At 39.8% G+C, this 17509-nt stretch overlaps 1 protein-coding gene across 5 annotated transcripts in view; it reads left to right on the top strand.

Annotated features, from left to right (window-relative positions):
* Positions 1–17509, top strand: part of DNM3 (dynamin 3) — a 559032-nt gene that overhangs the window by 192695 nt on the left and 348828 nt on the right. For all 5 annotated transcript variants that reach the window (XM_035010797.1, XM_035010801.1, XM_035010800.1 and 2 more), the window contains exons 6-10: positions 310–470; positions 4853–4995; positions 7993–8128; positions 10502–10569; positions 15049–15187. In XM_035010797.1, coding sequence (XP_034866688.1) covers positions 310–470; positions 4853–4995; positions 7993–8128; positions 10502–10569; positions 15049–15187 — 647 coding nt within the window. The remainder of the gene's footprint in view (positions 1–309; positions 471–4852; positions 4996–7992; positions 8129–10501; positions 10570–15048; positions 15188–17509) is intronic.

Here is a 17509-nt window from a genome sequence, read left to right as displayed (position 1 = left end):
ACTGTGCTGTTTTAAGTGTGACTAACTTGCCCACCATATAACACAGCTGCTAAGGGACACACTGTATTAAAATGTACAGAGCTTTTAAGGGCAAAACACATTATTGTGTTAATGCTAAAAAAGTATCATTAGCCACATCAGCCAGCCTTTGTTAAATACTGATGTCTCAAATTGAATTTTATAAAAGGTTCAATTCTTCAGCCCTTAAAAATAATTTTGCTTTTCTTATTCAGCCTGTTTGAGAGCCTTGAAATCTCCCCAGAATAAACAACAAGTGTTCCAAACCACATTGTATGTGTTCTGTTTCAGGTTATGTGGGGGTGGTAAACAGAAGCCAGAAGGATATAGACGGGAAGAAGGACATTAAGGCTGCCATGTTGGCTGAAAGGAAATTTTTTCTCTCACACCCGGCTTATAGACATATTGCTGACCGGATGGGGACCCCACACCTGCAGAAGGTCCTTAATCAGGTAAAGATGTTTTCTCAAGCAACAAGAACAGTTACTAAATATATAAGTGACTATTGGAATTCATATTTCTCATTTTAATGTTCATTTTTTCCAAAATAAGACATTCATCTTAAATGATAGGAATTAAAAAATGAACATGAATACTTAGTTGCACACTGTTACTATTCTCAGTGAGTAGAATCTACTTTAATGTTATTGAAAGTACACTGCTCAGAGCAGAAATATGCTTATTTAGGAACAGTGGATAAGGGTATATATTAGCACCCATTTTACTCAGAATATGTAGTTATCTTAAGAAATTAAGGTTGTATGTCCCTGAAAGGTTGATTTCTTGGGATCTGTTTTTAAAATGTCAATCTGTTATGGTTAGGTGAGATTTCTTTTTAAAATTTCTTTATGGTTTTGTTTAGGATCTATTTGTTCCTTAATTTAAATTCTTGAAAATAACAAATCCTTATAAGCAATCATTGATCTCCATTCATTTAAGAAGTTTTTCCAGATAACCCCTTTCCCTGCACAGATAGACTTGGGCCTCCATCTTCCCACATTCCATGCCCTTACTTCCTTCTTGCATAAAACCTCAGTGCACTTAACTTGGTAACATATTTTTCATCTTCTAGGGAAGTTAAGCATCATCCTCAGTGTATGCAGGTCCACTCCTTGAGTTTTGATTATATTGACTCAAAGTGGCGAGCAGCTTTTCTCACAAATAGAATCATAAGATATGCTTTAACTTTTATTTATGAACTTTAACAGTCAACCAATCAAGTCATTATCGAATGTTCTGATTGTTTGCTCCTAGAAGGTATCAGTAGAGACTAACACAATAGCAGGCTACTTGTGACATTGGACCTGAACCCTTTAGGCAAAACAATTGAAGAAGTTTTAGAAAATAAAAAAGCAGTGGTATACTTCTATTTTACGTGACATAACACAGACTCATGTAAAGTTTGTGCTTCTTAATTAGGGTAGATGAGTATTTAGAAGCCATGAGGTGGTGCTGTGGTTGTGTCATTTAACAAACATTGGTTTGCCACACAAAAATCATAATATTCTACCAATATATTTAGTATTGGTAAAACCCTTTTTAGATTACTGCTTTCATGCCTGTATTGGTCTAAGAAAAACACAAATAAACTGAAAAATTCTTAGAGAAAAATCACTAAGATGATTAGGAAGATAAAGTTGGAAATAAATTAGGTTGTGAATACTAGAAAAGTAGAAAGAATGTGACTGGCCATTTGGTTATACAAATGACCCCTAAATTATGACATAATTGGATTCTGGTTGACTGAAAACTGAATGGATTTTGTACTGAAGATCTCTCATTTCTTGGATAATCACTTTCTTTTTTATTGCTTCAGGGATCTTCATACTGTTTGAAACTAGGATACTTTTATGGCTGATACAATGTGCACCAATACCTCTGGCCCTGAGGGACAGTTTCTATGGCGAAAACTGGAACAGAACATGACAGTTTTGAGTCATTATGGCTGGAGGGCAGGGAATGAGGGAGTGAGTTATAAGAGATGAATTTGGAGAAGTAGGCAGAGGCTGGATCCTGTAATGTTTGTAGGCAAGTTAAGGATTTTTGTTCTTATCCTAAGAGCAGTGGGGAGTGAGTCATTTAAGGCATCTGAATAGGGGAATTACACAATCATATCTGTGGATTAAAAATGATCATGGTGATTGCAGATAAGATCAAGAATAGAGGGGCACCTGGGTGGCTCAGTCGTTAAGCGTCTGCCTTAGGCTCAGGTCACAATCCCAGAGTCCTGGGATCGAGCCCTGCATCGGGCTGCCTGCTCTGCAGGAAGCCTGCTTCTCCCTCTCCCACTCCTCCTGTTTGTGTTCCCTCTCTCGCTGTGTCTCTCTCTGTCAAATAAATAAATAAAATCTTAAAAAAAAAAAAGATCAAGAATAGACATGAGAAGTTAGGAGTCAAAGTGAGAAATGGTAGCTTGGTCTTGGTTAGGGCCAGTGAAGATGAAAAAAAAAAAAGCAGAATTGAGAAATGTTTAGGAAAGTCAAGAACTTTGTGGTAGATTAGCTCTGGTGGGTGATGGAGAGGTGAAGTCAAGGATACGTTCCAAGTTCCCATATTGTTATGAAGTCATCGAGATGGTGAACCCTGAAAGGAGGATTTGGTGTTTGATTTCAGACTTGCTGAGGTTGCGGTGTCATTGGCACATGTAAGAAGAGAAGTAAAGTCCATGGTCTAATATGTATGCCTGCAGCAAAGATTAGAAGTCTGGTCTGTAGATAACATGGTGGTAGCTACAGGCGTTTGAATATTTATTAAAGCTATGAGTGGAATAAGATTACTTTAGGAGGAACAGAGAGTGAACAAAGAAGAAGGTTAACACTCAGATTCGAGGAATACTGATATTTACAGGTCTGGTGGAGGGGGATGACTTGGCAAAGGAGATGTAGAAGGTACATCCAAAAGGTTAGGAGAAAACTGAGAAGGAACTGGGGTCACGAAAGCTGAGGAAAGAACTGTTTTAGAAAGCCAAGAGTGGTCCGCAGTGTTGCTTTGCTGTTGAGATATCTGAGAAGCAAAAGGTGGAAACCATGTGTTTTTATCATTTACCCCTCACATGGCAGACAAGTGACTACTGGTTTCTCATGGTTACTGTTGGTCTTAGACTTGGGGGTTTGTGATGTTGCTACTGGGAATGCAGTCCTCTCCATTCTTTTGTTTTCTGCTTCAGAGCCATAACAACAGCATGCTGGGGAATAACATAAGTCATAACTGTGGGCGAAGGTCTAATATAGTTATGAACTATTAACATTTAAATAACTATAGATATATTGAATAGATACATCCAGGTAACCTCCAATAAACATTAAAGATTTAGAATGATTTCTTCAGTCAGTCTGGGTATTTATTCCCCTTTTAATTTCTTCTTCTTCTTTTTTTTTTTTTTAAGATTTTATTTATTTATTTGACAGAGAGAGGCACAGCGAGAGAGGGAACACAAGCAGGGGGAGTGGGAGAGGGAGAAGCAGGCTTCCCGCTGAGCGGAGAGCCCGATGTGGGGCTCGATCCCAGGACCCTGGGATCATGACCTGAGCCGAAGGCAGACGCTTAATGACTGAGCCACCCAGGCGTCCCTATTATTCTTTTTCATGCATTATCTGTGAAGTTTATGTTCTCTTTCTTTTGATTCAAGTTTACAGTTCAAGATTACCTTTTCTTTCTTCTTTCCTTCCTTCCTTTCTTTTTCTTTCTTTCTTTCTTTCTTTCTTTCTTTCTTTCTTTCTTTCTTTCTTTCTTTCTTTCTTTCTTTCTTTCTTTCTTTCTTTCTTTCTTTCCCTTCCTTCCTTGCTTCCTTCCTTCCTTCCTTTCTTTCTTTCCTTCTCTTTTTTTTCTTTTAATTCAGGCTTTTGTTTAACTGCATTGTAATAGAAAGAACATAAGGCAGAGAGCTAGCCAGTCTGGGTTTATATCCCACCTTTGTTCTTTTTTTTAAAGATTTTATTTATTTGACAGAGAGAGATAGTGAGAGAGGGAACACAAGCAGGGGGAGTGGGAGAGGGAGAAGCAGGCTTCCCGCTGAGCAGGGAGCCCGGTGCGGGGCTCATCCCAGGATTCTGGGATCATGACCTGAGCCGAAGGCAGACTCTTAACCAACTGCGCCACCCAGGCGCCCCCAACTTTGTTCTTAATCATGTACTTGTAGACGGTCTCTTAGAGAATTTTTCATCCTGCTGAGCTTGAGGTGCCAGCAGATGATCTCAGTGGAATTGCCAAGTGGATGGTTAAGTAGAGGTGTCAACAGCAGAGAGAGAGTTTTCCTTTGCTAGTCATGGAGCTTTCATATGCAAACTGCTGAAGGAATAAACCCATGACGTGAACCAGCACCGCTGGACTGACGCCTAGAGGCAGGGCAAGAGGAAGCCCCTGTCTGAGCTGCAGAATGGAGAGGAAGTGGACAGCTGACAGGTACCTACAGTTCCATAGTGTGGTCCTGAAACGTCCGGCAGTACCTGTAACTCCAATTTCTTCATTTCTAGCCACAGTCCAACTTAAGGCTCCTTTCTACAGTCTAGGTAATCTGATAGATCAATTCATGCCAAAGTGTTATTAGGCAGCCTTCTGAGTAACATTAGGTGCATTTTAACAGGGTATTTCCAGCCAGGCATAAAGAGGTAGCCCAAGCGAGTGACTCTAGTTGAAGGAATTTTGAGCATCTCCTTAAGGCCAGGAGAGAGTTGGAACTGCTTCTCATGATTTCCCTACATAGTTAGTCTCAAATGTATATACGCATATGATTTCTAAGTTTTAAATGATTAGGAAAACAGGGAAGGTCAATTTTTGTCTCCTGAGTTCATCTTTCATCTGTTACATCTACATGATTTTGTTTTGTTTTATTTAGCAACTTACCAACCACATTCGAGATACCCTGCCAAACTTCAGGAACAAGCTACAGGGACAGTTGCTCTCCATAGAACATGAAGTGGAAGCCTACAAAAACTTCAAGCCAGAGGACCCCACCAGGAAGACCAAGGCATTGCTGCAGTGAGTCCTCTTGCCCTCTCTTGTTCAGCATTTGAAACTCATTTCTTCAGTTTGCTTTTGCCTTAGCCTCTTTGGCGTGCTATTTTCTAGAAAAAGCACGTAATGTGCACAAGACTTTGTGTATTTTATACAATGAGCCTTGAGTCTTTATGTGTTCTTGAAGAATCATTGTTGATCTTATTCTGTTACTGTAGATTGAACCAGTTGCCCATCCCCTTGCCCAGTTTCCTTGCCCTTTGATAATTGGATTCCGTAAATGAGTAAAACCAATAGTGATAACTCAGCAGGGTTTTTGCCCTTAGTCTTTAGAAGTGGACAAAGCTCCTGTCAAAAGTGTTGTCTGTCTTGTACAACTGTTTCTACTGATGTCACTCGTACTTATTATCTTTTTATGTCAGTCAGGGATTTATCTGTGTACATTTTTCAGGGGAATGAGAACCAAGGCTTTCATAATTAAAGTATGGACAATAAAGCCACATTTAAGTATCTTTTTACCCTTTTTGGTAATGATTTTAATGTAGCTCTTTAAAAACACAAATGTGAAAACTGCCAAGTATCTTTTTACTCCTCCATGATCTTCCCATCTTATCCTTGGGTTACTAGGTTTATCCCTGAGAGGTCTTGGGTAGGACAGCAGAATTGTTAGAGAATTGCCAGCTTCTTATGTCTTTTATCTTTCTTCCATTTTTTTTGCCCCTCCCAGCCTCATCTGCACTTTTATCCCTGTGCTACAACTTACCTCAGGTCCCTCTCAACTAGAAGACCCTCTGCCCAGCTGATATTCCAGGGCATCCCAAATCCATTTCCAGGGATGATGCTTGCCACCTCTTATGGTCCCTTTCTTTCCTGTGCAGCCTTGCAATCAAGGTGCCCTTAATTTGGTGTTCAAAATGCATGACAAAATTCCTTTCTTTGTGGAGCTATTTCTAAATACTCAAATTATTTAAGTAAAAATTTAATGTAACATCTTGCGTTTCCTCATTTAAAAATATAGAATCATACAGAGGAAAGAATTTTTTCTTAGATTCAACTCTTTCCTAGTTTATCTTTTTATTCTCGGCTTTGGTTAAGCTCCTATAAAAACTCTTCGAGTTACAGAGAAAAGAAAGCTATTTCTGTTTAGGCCCTAGGTCATCATCTTAACATCCAACTGAAACTACTCTCCTTACAAATACTAGGCTTGCTTCTGTGACTCCATTGGATTCAGATTACAGAATTTTCCACATCTGGATTCTTCCCTTGTAGGGGGCTGATCAGCTCCTTCCTCTCTTCCTCCCTCCCTTTCTTTTTTTCTTTCTTCCCCCCTTTCTGCCCGCCTCTTCTTGCCTTCCTCTTAGCTCTTTGTGTTCGACTTGGTGTCTGGCTCTGTGCTATCTACTGGAGATTCAACAATGAATAAGACTTTTGCCCTCAAGAAGAGGCCACAGAAGAGCAAGGGAAACAGACATATAAGCAACTAACTGTGTTAAAATCTGATAAATGCTATGTTTCTGGTAAGTATAAACTGTTAAGGGAGCCCAGATGAGGAAGCAGTTACAGGTGAGGAAGGTTGTGAGTTCACAGAGGAAAAGATACTTTAATGAGAACCTGATGTATGGGGAGAGTTTGTCAGATGGATGAGGAGGACAAGAGAATAGTGTGAGATTGTTTACAGCTTGTTGTAGTGGGCCTGGGGGCTGGAGTGTAGGCTGGAGGTAAATTTCCTAGAATTTCCCAGTGTTTCAGTGTTTTCTCATGTATATACCTTCTCAGGGGTTAAAAATTAGATTAACATGGGCATATGCATAAACATAGCTACATCAAATTGTGTTCTGAATTTTCTGGCCTAATTTGCAGTTTTAATTCATCCACGATTTTGATGAAAGAGAATAAAGGATACAAATCTTAGATGGTTTGAATTTTTTCCTGTTGAATTTTGAATTTGAAAGTAGTACCAGCATGCCAAAATTAGAGTTTCTACATCTAGCAATAGAAAATGCAAGTAGGTTGTTATTTTCCCCCTGTAATATATTTATTTGGTTTTTACCAACTACCTTAAGGTAACTCATTCCTTCATTGAATTTATTGAGTACCTTTCATGTATTGGGCAGTGGGAGATAAATAAAATGTGTGGTCCTTGCCCTTAGGAGAGAGACTGACAGGTGAACAAGAGTGATGGACTCTGCTAAATGCTGTGCTGAAAATAAGCTGAAGGAACAAGGAAAATAAGCTGAAGGAACAAGGAGCAATGAGTGTGGCAGATAGGACCGTGGAAAGTTTCCTGGAAAAACTGTTGCTTGAACTGAGTCTTGAAGGACAGATAAAAATTAGCCAGGCAAGGAAGCAAGGGGCAGAGGCATGGTGCATGTAGTGAACTGGGGATAGCTTCTTTCTGGTTGGCTTAGAAGGTGTGTGGACAAGTTGTGAGAGATGGAGCATCCAGGGCCAGACCATGGAGAATCTTGCATGATGGGTTAAGGAGTTTTAATTTTATTATCCAATTGTGGGGGATCATTGAAAAACAACGCTAGAGCTAGTTGTAGAGGGGGATGCGGGTCACCAGTTTGCATTGTCTGTGATGCTGGGGGCGGGGAGGAGAGGAGCTCACAGAGTAAGAGGGAACTCACCTGGAGCAGTTAGAGAACACTAGGCGAATGTGATGTCATAGGAACCGAGGGGCATTTACTCTTCTATGTAAAGTTTTACTGTTTAACTTTAATTCCTAATTTAAGTATTTTTAAATACCACTTTATGGTTTCAACTAAATGGACAGAATGCATCTAATGACACAGATATTTATGATATGTATTTTAATTAACTGCCTAAAATAAATCTTAATAACATGTATGTGATATAATTACATTTTTGAGTGCTGAATAGAGTGCAGTGTTCATTCTGCCAGTAGGTGCCACTAAGAACACTAGGAAAAGGATTCTAAGGGTTCACATAGTAAATTAAAATGAGAAATGCAAAGCCTTGTAACTATAACTTGAATTTACTTCTCTTTCACAATTATAGGATGGTTCAGCAGTTTGCTGTGGACTTCGAGAAGAGAATTGAAGGGTCAGGGGATCAAGTAGATACCCTGGAGCTCTCAGGAGGGGCTAAAATCAATCGTATATTCCACGAACGCTTTCCTTTTGAGATAGTAAAGGTTTGTACCAAATGTTATTTTTTTTCTTCACTTCATTTCATTTCCATGTTCTTTCTATATAACTGTTCATAAAATGTTATGGGAGTGGTATAGGACTGAGATAGATGTTTGAACAAAAATCTTCATACTCAGGTGATGAAATTTAGAAGTATTTTCTTACTGATGGTTCTGATCTTATTTATTAAATGGGATCTAACAACATTTCAAATTATTTCAACAAATACTGAGTTCCTATGAAGTTTATTTGTTGTCTAATTAATTTAAAAATATTTCTTGAGCACCTATTCTGTGCCAAAATTCTAGGTGCCAGTGATCAAGAAAGAGGCACTGTCTGGTGGGGAAAGACAGAGAATTTTACAAATAGACAAAGTAAGAAAACATAAAATGTTATTAAGTAACATAATGTTAGAGAAAGGGGTTGACTGAGCCACTTTTTTTTTTAAAGATTTATTTGAGAGAGAGAGAGACAGACAGACAGACAGCATGAGCAGGAGGGGCAGAGGGAGAGGGAGAGAGAGAATCTCAAGCAGACTCCCTTCTGAGTGCAGAGCCTGATGCAGGGCTTGATCCCAGGACCCTGAGATCATGACCTGAGCCGAAACCAAGGGTCAGAAGCTTAACTGACTGCTCCACCTAGGTGCCCCGAGTGAGCCACTTTTGATGGGATGTTTCAGGCAAGGTCCTTCTGAGTAGGGGACATTGAAAGCATGACCAGAATGGCATGAAGAGGTCAGCTGTAAGGATCTTGGGGAAGAGGGTCATTCAAGGTAAGCAGCTGAGGACAAGGCTCTACAGCAAGTGTCTGTACAGTGGGTAAAGAATAGATGAGGCTGGTGCAGAGCTGATGAAGGGGAGAGGGTTGGATCTTAAAGGGGCAAGAGTTGATTCAGGGAGACAAGTAAGGTGAGTTAAACAGTATGGCCAGAGCAGGAGTGAATCCACTTTCTGTGGGGCCTAAAGTTTATACAATTGGGGGGTGGGCAGCCTTAAAGAAGAAGAATACAAAATTATAAACACACAGTTAGGCACAGGGTCTTGGAAGGTGCTTATGTAAGAGAGAAGCCCTGAACCTTAATCTTTAGCTTCACATTAAAAATGCCCCAGAAGAGAGGATGGAGAAAGTGGATGGATTTGTGATTTTGGAGGTAGGGTCAGTAGGGCTTGAGTTGATATGGGGGATGCAAGAAAGGAGATTCAAGATGATTCCTAAGGCTTTGGCTTGCACAACAGCAAATGTTAGTGGCCATCAGATGAGGGAAACTGAGCAAAAGGTGAGTTTGTGTAGAGGTATGAACTGAGAGAGTTTTATTTTGGCTCTGCTTAGGTTGGCTTGCCCATTAGGCGGCTAAGTAGTATTAGGGACTCTGATATTTGTTTCACATACAGAGGAGGGTGCTTATGTCTTGGTGTGGGAGGAAAATGGGTAAATAGATGGTTTCATTAAAATGTGCTAAGTAAAGTGATAAACTTCAGCACAGGGTGCTATGGAAACAGCCTACAGACCCAAATCCCAGACTGAGTCCTTGAGGGAGCCTGGCTTCTGAGCTGAGTTTGGAAGGATGAGCAGCTAGTCAAGCAGGAGGGGGTTAGGGGCTGGGGTTGTTCCAGATAGAGAAGGAGGAACAGTAAAGGCTGAGCTCTGGGCCACAGGGTGTGGGTAGGAAACTAAAGCAATTCATTGTTCTATGGTATAAAGTGTGAGGGGGGAAAATGGATAGACAGTGAAGCTGGAGAGGCCAAATCTCAGAAGTCAGGGGCTGAACCAAATGTGCTCTTGATATCCCTTTTAAGTCTAAGCTCCATGACACTTTGATCCTAATTCCAAATAAATTTAAAGTACCTAGAACTTCTGGGAAATTTTTTTGCAGCCATCTATCCTACATTGGATTGGTAAAAAAATATTATTAATTTCCTCTTGTAAAGAGGCCTTGAATGCAGGTGATTAAAATGGCCAGGGAGAAAAGACAGCCATTGTTAATCTCAGCACAGCTGGACTGCTGTTGCATGTCAGGTGACACTCTTATTTATGCATTTGTCTGTGAATACATTTATTACATTCAGCAAAAGAATGAAGAATTGTATATTTCATATGAATGGCCAGATTTATGTCCAGAAGGCATCCTTTATGCATAGCGCTCCTATCTATAATAGAATTAAAATCCACTACACTAAAACTCCCAGAAATCCCCAAGGTTCTATGTTGCCTTGAACTTTATATAAGCAGATGTTTTGACCATCTGGGTTTAAGTTAGGAAAGACATGAGTATCCATTTATTACTAACGAAGTCAAGTTCTTCTCATTTTTTAATATTCAACAATATTATTATTCAGAGGAATTAAGTGTCATAACTGTGGGTCATTTTGCATCTGCAGATGGAGTTCAATGAAAAGGAATTGCGAAGAGAAATAAGCTATGCAATCAAAAACATACATGGTATCAGGCAAGTGATTCACATTTTCCTTGTCTCAGTTCAAGCTACTAAAAGAAAATTAATGTTTATAAATGGCTAGTGAAGTAGACTTTTCATCATTGTAGCAGAATAGAATACAGAGGTGAGAGTAAGAAATAGGAGACTCTCACTTGAGTTTAATGGTAATTTCCTGTATTGTCACACTCACAAAAGAAAAGACTTTTTAAAAAAATTTTTTATTGTTATGTTAATCACCATACATTACATCATTAGTTTTTGATGTAGTGTTCCATGATTCACTGTTTGCATATAACACCCAGTGCTCCATGCAGAACGTGCCCTCTTTAATACCCATCACCAGGCTAACCCATCCTCCCACCCTCTCCCCTCTAGAACCCTCAGTTTGTTTTTCAGAGTCCATCGTCTCTCATGGTTCGTCTCCCGCTCCGATTTCCCCCTTCATTCTTCCCCTCCTGCTATCTTCTTCTTCTTCTTTTTTTTCTTAACATATATTACATTATTTGTTTCAGAGATACAGATCTGAGATTCAACAGTCTTGCACAATTCGCAGCGCTCACCATAGCACATACCCTCCCCAATGTCTATCACCCAGCCACCCCATGCCTCCCATCCCCCACCACTCCAGCAATCCTCAGTTTGTTTCCTGAGATTAAGAATTCCTCATATCAGTGAGGTCATATGATACATGTGTTTCTCTGATTGACTTATTTCACTCAGCATAACACCCTCCAGTTCCATCCACGTCGTTGCAAATGGCAAGGTCTCATTCCTTTTGATGGCTGCATAATATTCCATTGTATATATATATACCACATCTTCTTTATCCATTCATCTGTCGATGGACATCTTGGCTCTTTCCACAGTTTGGCTATTGTGGACATTGCTGCTATAAACGTTGGGGTGCACGTACCCCTTCGGATCCCTACTTTTGTATCTTTGGGTAAATACCCAGTAGTGCAATTGCTGGATCGTATGGTAGCTCTATTTTCAACTTTTTGAGGAACCTCCATACTGTTTTCCAGAGTGGTTGCAGCAGCTTGCATTCCCACCAACAGTGTAGGAGGGTTCCCCTTTCTCCGCATCCCCGCCAACAAGTCAAGTCCTTTCCTGACTTGTTAATTTTAGCCATTCTGACTGGTGTGAGGTGGTATCTCATTGAAGTTTTGATTTGGATTTCCCTGATGCTGAGCGATGTTGAGCACTTTTTCATGTGTCAGTTGGCCATTTGGATGTCTGCTTTGGAAAAATGTCTGTTCATGTCTTCTGCCCATTTCTTGATTGGATTCTTTGTTCTTTGGGTGTTGAGTTTGATAAGTTCTTTATAGATTTTGGATACTAGCCCTTTATCTGATATGTCATTTGCAGATATCTTCTCCCATTCTGTCGGTTGTCTTTTGGTTTTGTTGACTGTTTCTTTTACTGTGCAAAAGCTTTTTATCTTGATGAAGTCCCAATAGTTCATTTTAAAGAAAAGACTTTTCAATTAAAAAAAGCAGAAACACTTTCTGCACTCACAGCACTGTGCTCTGCACAATTAGGGATTTGCCAGTGAGTAAGACCTTGTTCTCCAGAGCCTTGCATTTTAGGGACAGAGGCCTGACATGCTCATAAGGAATCATTACTTACACAGAGACAGGACAGATAAATTTCGGCCTCAGTTTTGGGGGAAGATTGGGAGAGATTAATGAAGGTCATGACTCTTGAGTTGAACCTTGCCTGTATAGAGAACAAGAATGATTTCAACAGGCAATGGTGTGCTGTGTGTTTACACGTGCGTGTGTGTGTGTGTGTGTGTGCGTGAAACATGAGAGGCTGGGAATTATTGAGGCAAGAAGATAAGAGAAAGGGCTTAAAGTGGAAAGAGTAGTGTGAGCAAAGGCATAGGGGTGGTGAAGTGCAGCAGGGATTCATGGAGCGGGGAGTCACACATTTTGACTGGACAGGAGAGCAGTGGGACATGAGGCTTTGAGGGGAGCTTGTCCCTTGTATGGAAGTTTGTGTGGAATTTTCCCTTGTATAAAATGGGATTATTTTAATTTACTTTCTTTAAAGCACTATGATAAGAAAAAAATGAATTAAAAAAAAAGAAAAAATGAATTTAAAACACACGTTTCTTGAGTTTATGTACAGAATTTAATGGAGCATATATTAAATTTCCTGAATTTAAGGTATTGAACTTAGGTTGTGTACTTCATAGATGATCTCATATAAAGGAGGTGGTGTCCCCTGTCTATTGGTCACTGTGTCTCAGCTTCTGCCACAGGTCAAGATGAGACTCTTTTGGGAGCAGAGCCTGAGAGGGCAAAGCTTGACAGTGAATGTATATGTGAAAGGAGTTAGGACATTTGAATTCGCTATCATTTTAACATTCAGACAATCTGCTCTGCAAGTTGCAAACACGATAGGTAAATATGCATTCACAAAGTAAAAGGGAGGAAACATTCTATAACCAAATCCAGTATTTTTCTCTGTCAGTAGGATTTCTAAGTTCCTTATTAATTCTATTCTGTTGCCCTCAAATCTAGGATACATTTGGTATAGAAACTGTGTCTTGCTCTTGAGCTGGGTGGGACTAGTATTCAACCATGTCAATCTGATAAGTGCAGTGAAACCAAATCACATTTTTTGGGTCATAAAGTATTTTTATATGTACTTACTTTACTGTAAAAGTAAAATACAGTATTTTTACTTGGCTTTTAAAACTTCTTATCAGATACATTTTTGCCGAATGCAACTGCAAGAGCTCACTAATTCAGTTTGAAGATTTCTGATTTACTTGCATACCAAAAGAAGAGATTGGTTGTTATTTATTATTCTGGAATTAATTTGCCTGTAAGATGACAAGAAGGGCACAGTGTCCTGAGAATAAGACATACTCATGGCATTATTAGGCTCTTAAATACACTTAATATGAAAAGTTTTGTTTCCAATTGATTGTTAGATATTTGAATAATAGAAGCCGTCTTTGTCCACTGCAGACCTAATGGTCCTTCTTTGTTTGGCAGGCACTGTGTGGCAATGAGGAGCAAGGGAGGAAGACAGTCCTTGTGGGGCAAACAAAGATAAATGCAGTCATGACCTTTCTACCAGGGTAGTAGTGGGACTATGCATGCTGAGACCACTGCAATGCAAAATAGGATGTTGGGGTTCAGAGAAGGAAGACCTTGTCAGGGGCAGGACTGGAGAAGGCAAGCTGGAGGAAGTGGTTGCTTTTGATCTGGGCTTTGAAGCGCAGGTGGGACTTGGACAGGCTGAAAGTGTGGGGAGGGCAAAGTGAACCTCATGGACAGAGGCAAAGACAGAAAACGTTAGTATGAGTGTGTTTGTGGAAAGGCCAATGGTTGGGTTTGGCTGAAACACAGGGTGCATGAAAGGGAGGAGGCAAATAACTGGAACAGAAGATTAGGGTCAGGCAGGGAAATTTTTAATGTTAGACCAAATAGTGTGGATTTTATTCTGCATCCAATGTGGAGAAACTTCAAGTTATAATATAGTATGATCACTACAGTTAGAAAGAGAGGTGGGCATAGGGTGCTAAAGTAAATGATTAGAAGGGACCAGAATAAAGCTGCTGTAAGGGAACTGTGGAAGAAATTTCCCAAGAGAAGCACCGCAGAATTGGGTGGAGAAGTTAATCAAAGAAGGAGAAGTGAGAAGAGGGAGGGAGAAGGGCCTGGGGATGGGGAGGGTGAAACACCAGCATCTGGCACCTGCAGGGCTTTGGGTGTGATGATACTTGGGGTTCATGGTCCCTCTTATGGTAGCTTTTTTCCACTGGCCTTTTATTTAGATGTAATCATTTTTTCACTTTTTATCACATAAACACACACAGACACACACACACAGAGATACACACACACACACACACCTGCTTTCCTGAGCTCCTGCCCAGCATGAGAAAAGCATTGTTATGACACCAATTTGAATTAATTCTAGCCAAGTGAAAAGATACCTGCTATTTTGGTTATCATTTGTTATTTTTGTAAACTCACAATTTAGGCATCCTGGGTCCCAGGCTAGTCCCACTTACTTGTCTTCCTTTTCCTCTAGCACCCCAGGACCTTCCTTTTCCTCTAGCACCTGGGAACCACTGAATACTTTAGACAGAGAAATGGAAATTTAGGACATCATTTTTATTGTAGCATTGCTGTTTACTGCTGTGACGTGAGATAAGATGAATTACAGTTAAACATTAGTTACAGGTCATATTATTCCAGTCCATGAAAACATTTTGGGAACTGTTTTTAGGTAATGCTAATCATCTATAGAATGAAATTCATTATGAAATAGTAGTAGTGAAGATATCATAATTTGTACATTTGTAATAAAAAATGATACTGTTGATAGAATAAGTCACTATGTAACTTTTAAACTTGGGTATTACATGCTTGCTTTAGGTGGCATGTCAATTAAAACCTTTTTCAAAAAAGTATTGGATAATACTTAATTAAAAAAAATCTTATGTCCTGCTTTCTTTCTTATATTCAGGACAGGGTTGTTTACTCCAGACATGGCATTTGAAGCGATAGTCAAAAAGCAAATAGTAAAGCTGAAAGGACCTTCCTTGAAGAGTGTAGATCTGGTCATACAAGAATTAATCAACACTGTCAAGAAGTGTACCAAAAAAGTAAGTTTGAATTATTTAACTTTCCAACAATTAACTTTTTGGTTTACCCATCTTTCCTACCCTGCCACATGCCTCTCTTTCCCTGACCCCTCACTTTGTTGTAAAAGGTAGTATGTTTGCCCCAGGGGAAGGATTGTGAAAAGTATTGAGTGGGAGTTGCTTTCGTGGTAGATGGGCAGGGATATTGTCTTCTATCACTCAGTGCCAAATAGGGTTGCTTAAACCAGAAAGAGTATATTTTAATCAGCTGTTTTTTTCCTTATTGTCTTAAGCAGGTAAATATCACTTTAGAACAATTAGGTGAATGCCCTCAACTAATTTTTCTTATGGTGTATGGATGGGGATAATTGTCAGGGGGAGGGAATCATTGACATTGTGTATATCAGTAACAAAAATTACTCTAAATTTTAAATGAGTTCCATTTGAACCCAGGTTCAAATGTGGTCCCATTTTGGGAAGCAGCAGTTAGTGTAGTAATAAAGACCCCAGGCTCTGAGGTCCAGTTACCTAGATTCAAATCCTGGCTCTGCTACTTACTTTCTGTGTGACCTTGAGTATCATACTTAATCCCTTATAGTCTTTTAAATTTCTCTGTGAAAAGAAGATGATAATAATAACAATACTACCTCCGTGAGAATTAAGCATGATGATGCCTCAAACCCATGGGGCACTTAACACATTGATTAACCATAGCAAGTGCTCAGGAACTGGTTGCTAGTCTATAAATGGCCATTTTAGTAGCACCCAGTACTCTCTACTTTGTGGTATTTGTTGAATCTATGATGTAGAGTAGTGGGAGAGAGATTTCCCCTGTGGGGGACTCCTCACTGAGGAACATAGAGGAATTGTGCTGGATTCCATCCATTCTATGGGGGCATGAAAGGGATACCCTGTGTTAGAAACTGTAAGAAGGGAGTTAGTGATGATGTTTAGGGTAGGGCAGGCCTAACCCCATGGCATTCAACACTGGTACTTATTTCTTGAAAGTATAGATTGTTCTGGTTTTGTAGGTTTTGTTACCCTTCCCTTTCTATATGGTTACTATGAGTAACCTCCCTGAAGAACCAGTGGGAAGAGAGACAGATAATGTAGATGAATATGAATTTGGTTTCCAGTTAGCTGGCAGAAAAATTCAGATGAAGAAAGATGCTAAGTAGTGAAAGAGGAGAGCCAGCTAAATCCCTAGATGCCAATGCTAAAAGAAAAGGAGATAAGGGGGGAATAGCTTGGGGCCCAGAAGTGGCCCTGGAGCTTCAGACATTTTCTCTAGACCTCTTATTATTCTTCTACCTTATTCCTTAATGTCCTAGTTTCTTCCCTCCCAAATGAGAAAAGCCATAAGAGTTAAGGGACTGAGGAAAGGGAAGAGGATGCACGTGGAGAAGAAAAAAACCGCAATCTCTACACCAGCTCTCCATTTGAAAACTTGAAGCCCATTGATAATACTTCACATTCCTATTTGTCCTTGCCTGTACCTCAGTGTGCGGTCACTCTTTCCACCTGTATAGTTAAAGTTCTCCTCATTGGCCACCTTGGAAGTGATGCTGAATTAGCTGATGCTGCCTTCTCTGTTAACCACATGGTCACCACCCTCAGCACATAGATGTTTCCAGCCAAAAGCTTCCCTTGAGATTGCCCATGTGCTTCTGTTCCCACCAGGAAAGCTATCTTTTTCCCAAGAGCCTATTGTGTTGTCCTTGTCCTCAAGCCTATTTAGCCAGTTGTATTTCTTATTTTAATCATGTCATTGAAATGAAGAGCAAATGAACTGATCAAACACAGAAAAGACTTTGAGTTTTGTTTCCATAAACACAGCTTTGGAAAGACTTGATAAACATTAGCTATAAAAGCTTTTCTGTTGACGGGAGGTGTAGGCAGGACAATGCTGAAAGAAGGTGGGGAGAGTTATAAAAATCTAGATGGGCTCTGCATTCAGATTATTTCACAAGTGTCTTCAGGTTCTCCCTCCGCTTTAAAGAAAGTCAAAGTGGAAATCATAGATGAAGGATGTGGTTTATGTAAGACAGAAGACGCATAACTCCAATCAACAGATCCATATGCAGAGAACAGGCCTTGGCCTTACATCAGAAGATTGGCACATGTGTGTACATTTATGTTTTAAGTTATATAGAGTGTTTATGGTATGTATGAATCATTTTTTTTTTTTTATCATTTCCCATTATATTCAACTTGCAGGAAAACCAACAGTCAGTCCTGATGGCATGGGAATAGACAGCTTGTTCCTGGACACTTTTTTGGCTTCTATTCTTTTGCTGTCCACCCTTTGAACCTCCCTTTCCATTATACTCTCTAGATCAGTGT

This window comes from Mirounga leonina, unplaced genomic scaffold (assembly GCF_011800145.1).
Source record: "Mirounga leonina isolate KUSES-001 unplaced genomic scaffold, KU_Mleo_1.0 Mir_154, whole genome shotgun sequence".
Classification (NCBI taxonomy): domain Eukaryota; kingdom Metazoa; phylum Chordata; class Mammalia; order Carnivora; family Phocidae; genus Mirounga; species Mirounga leonina.
Note: the sequence above shows the minus strand (reverse complement) of the source record. Positions and strands in the feature narration are given on the sequence as shown.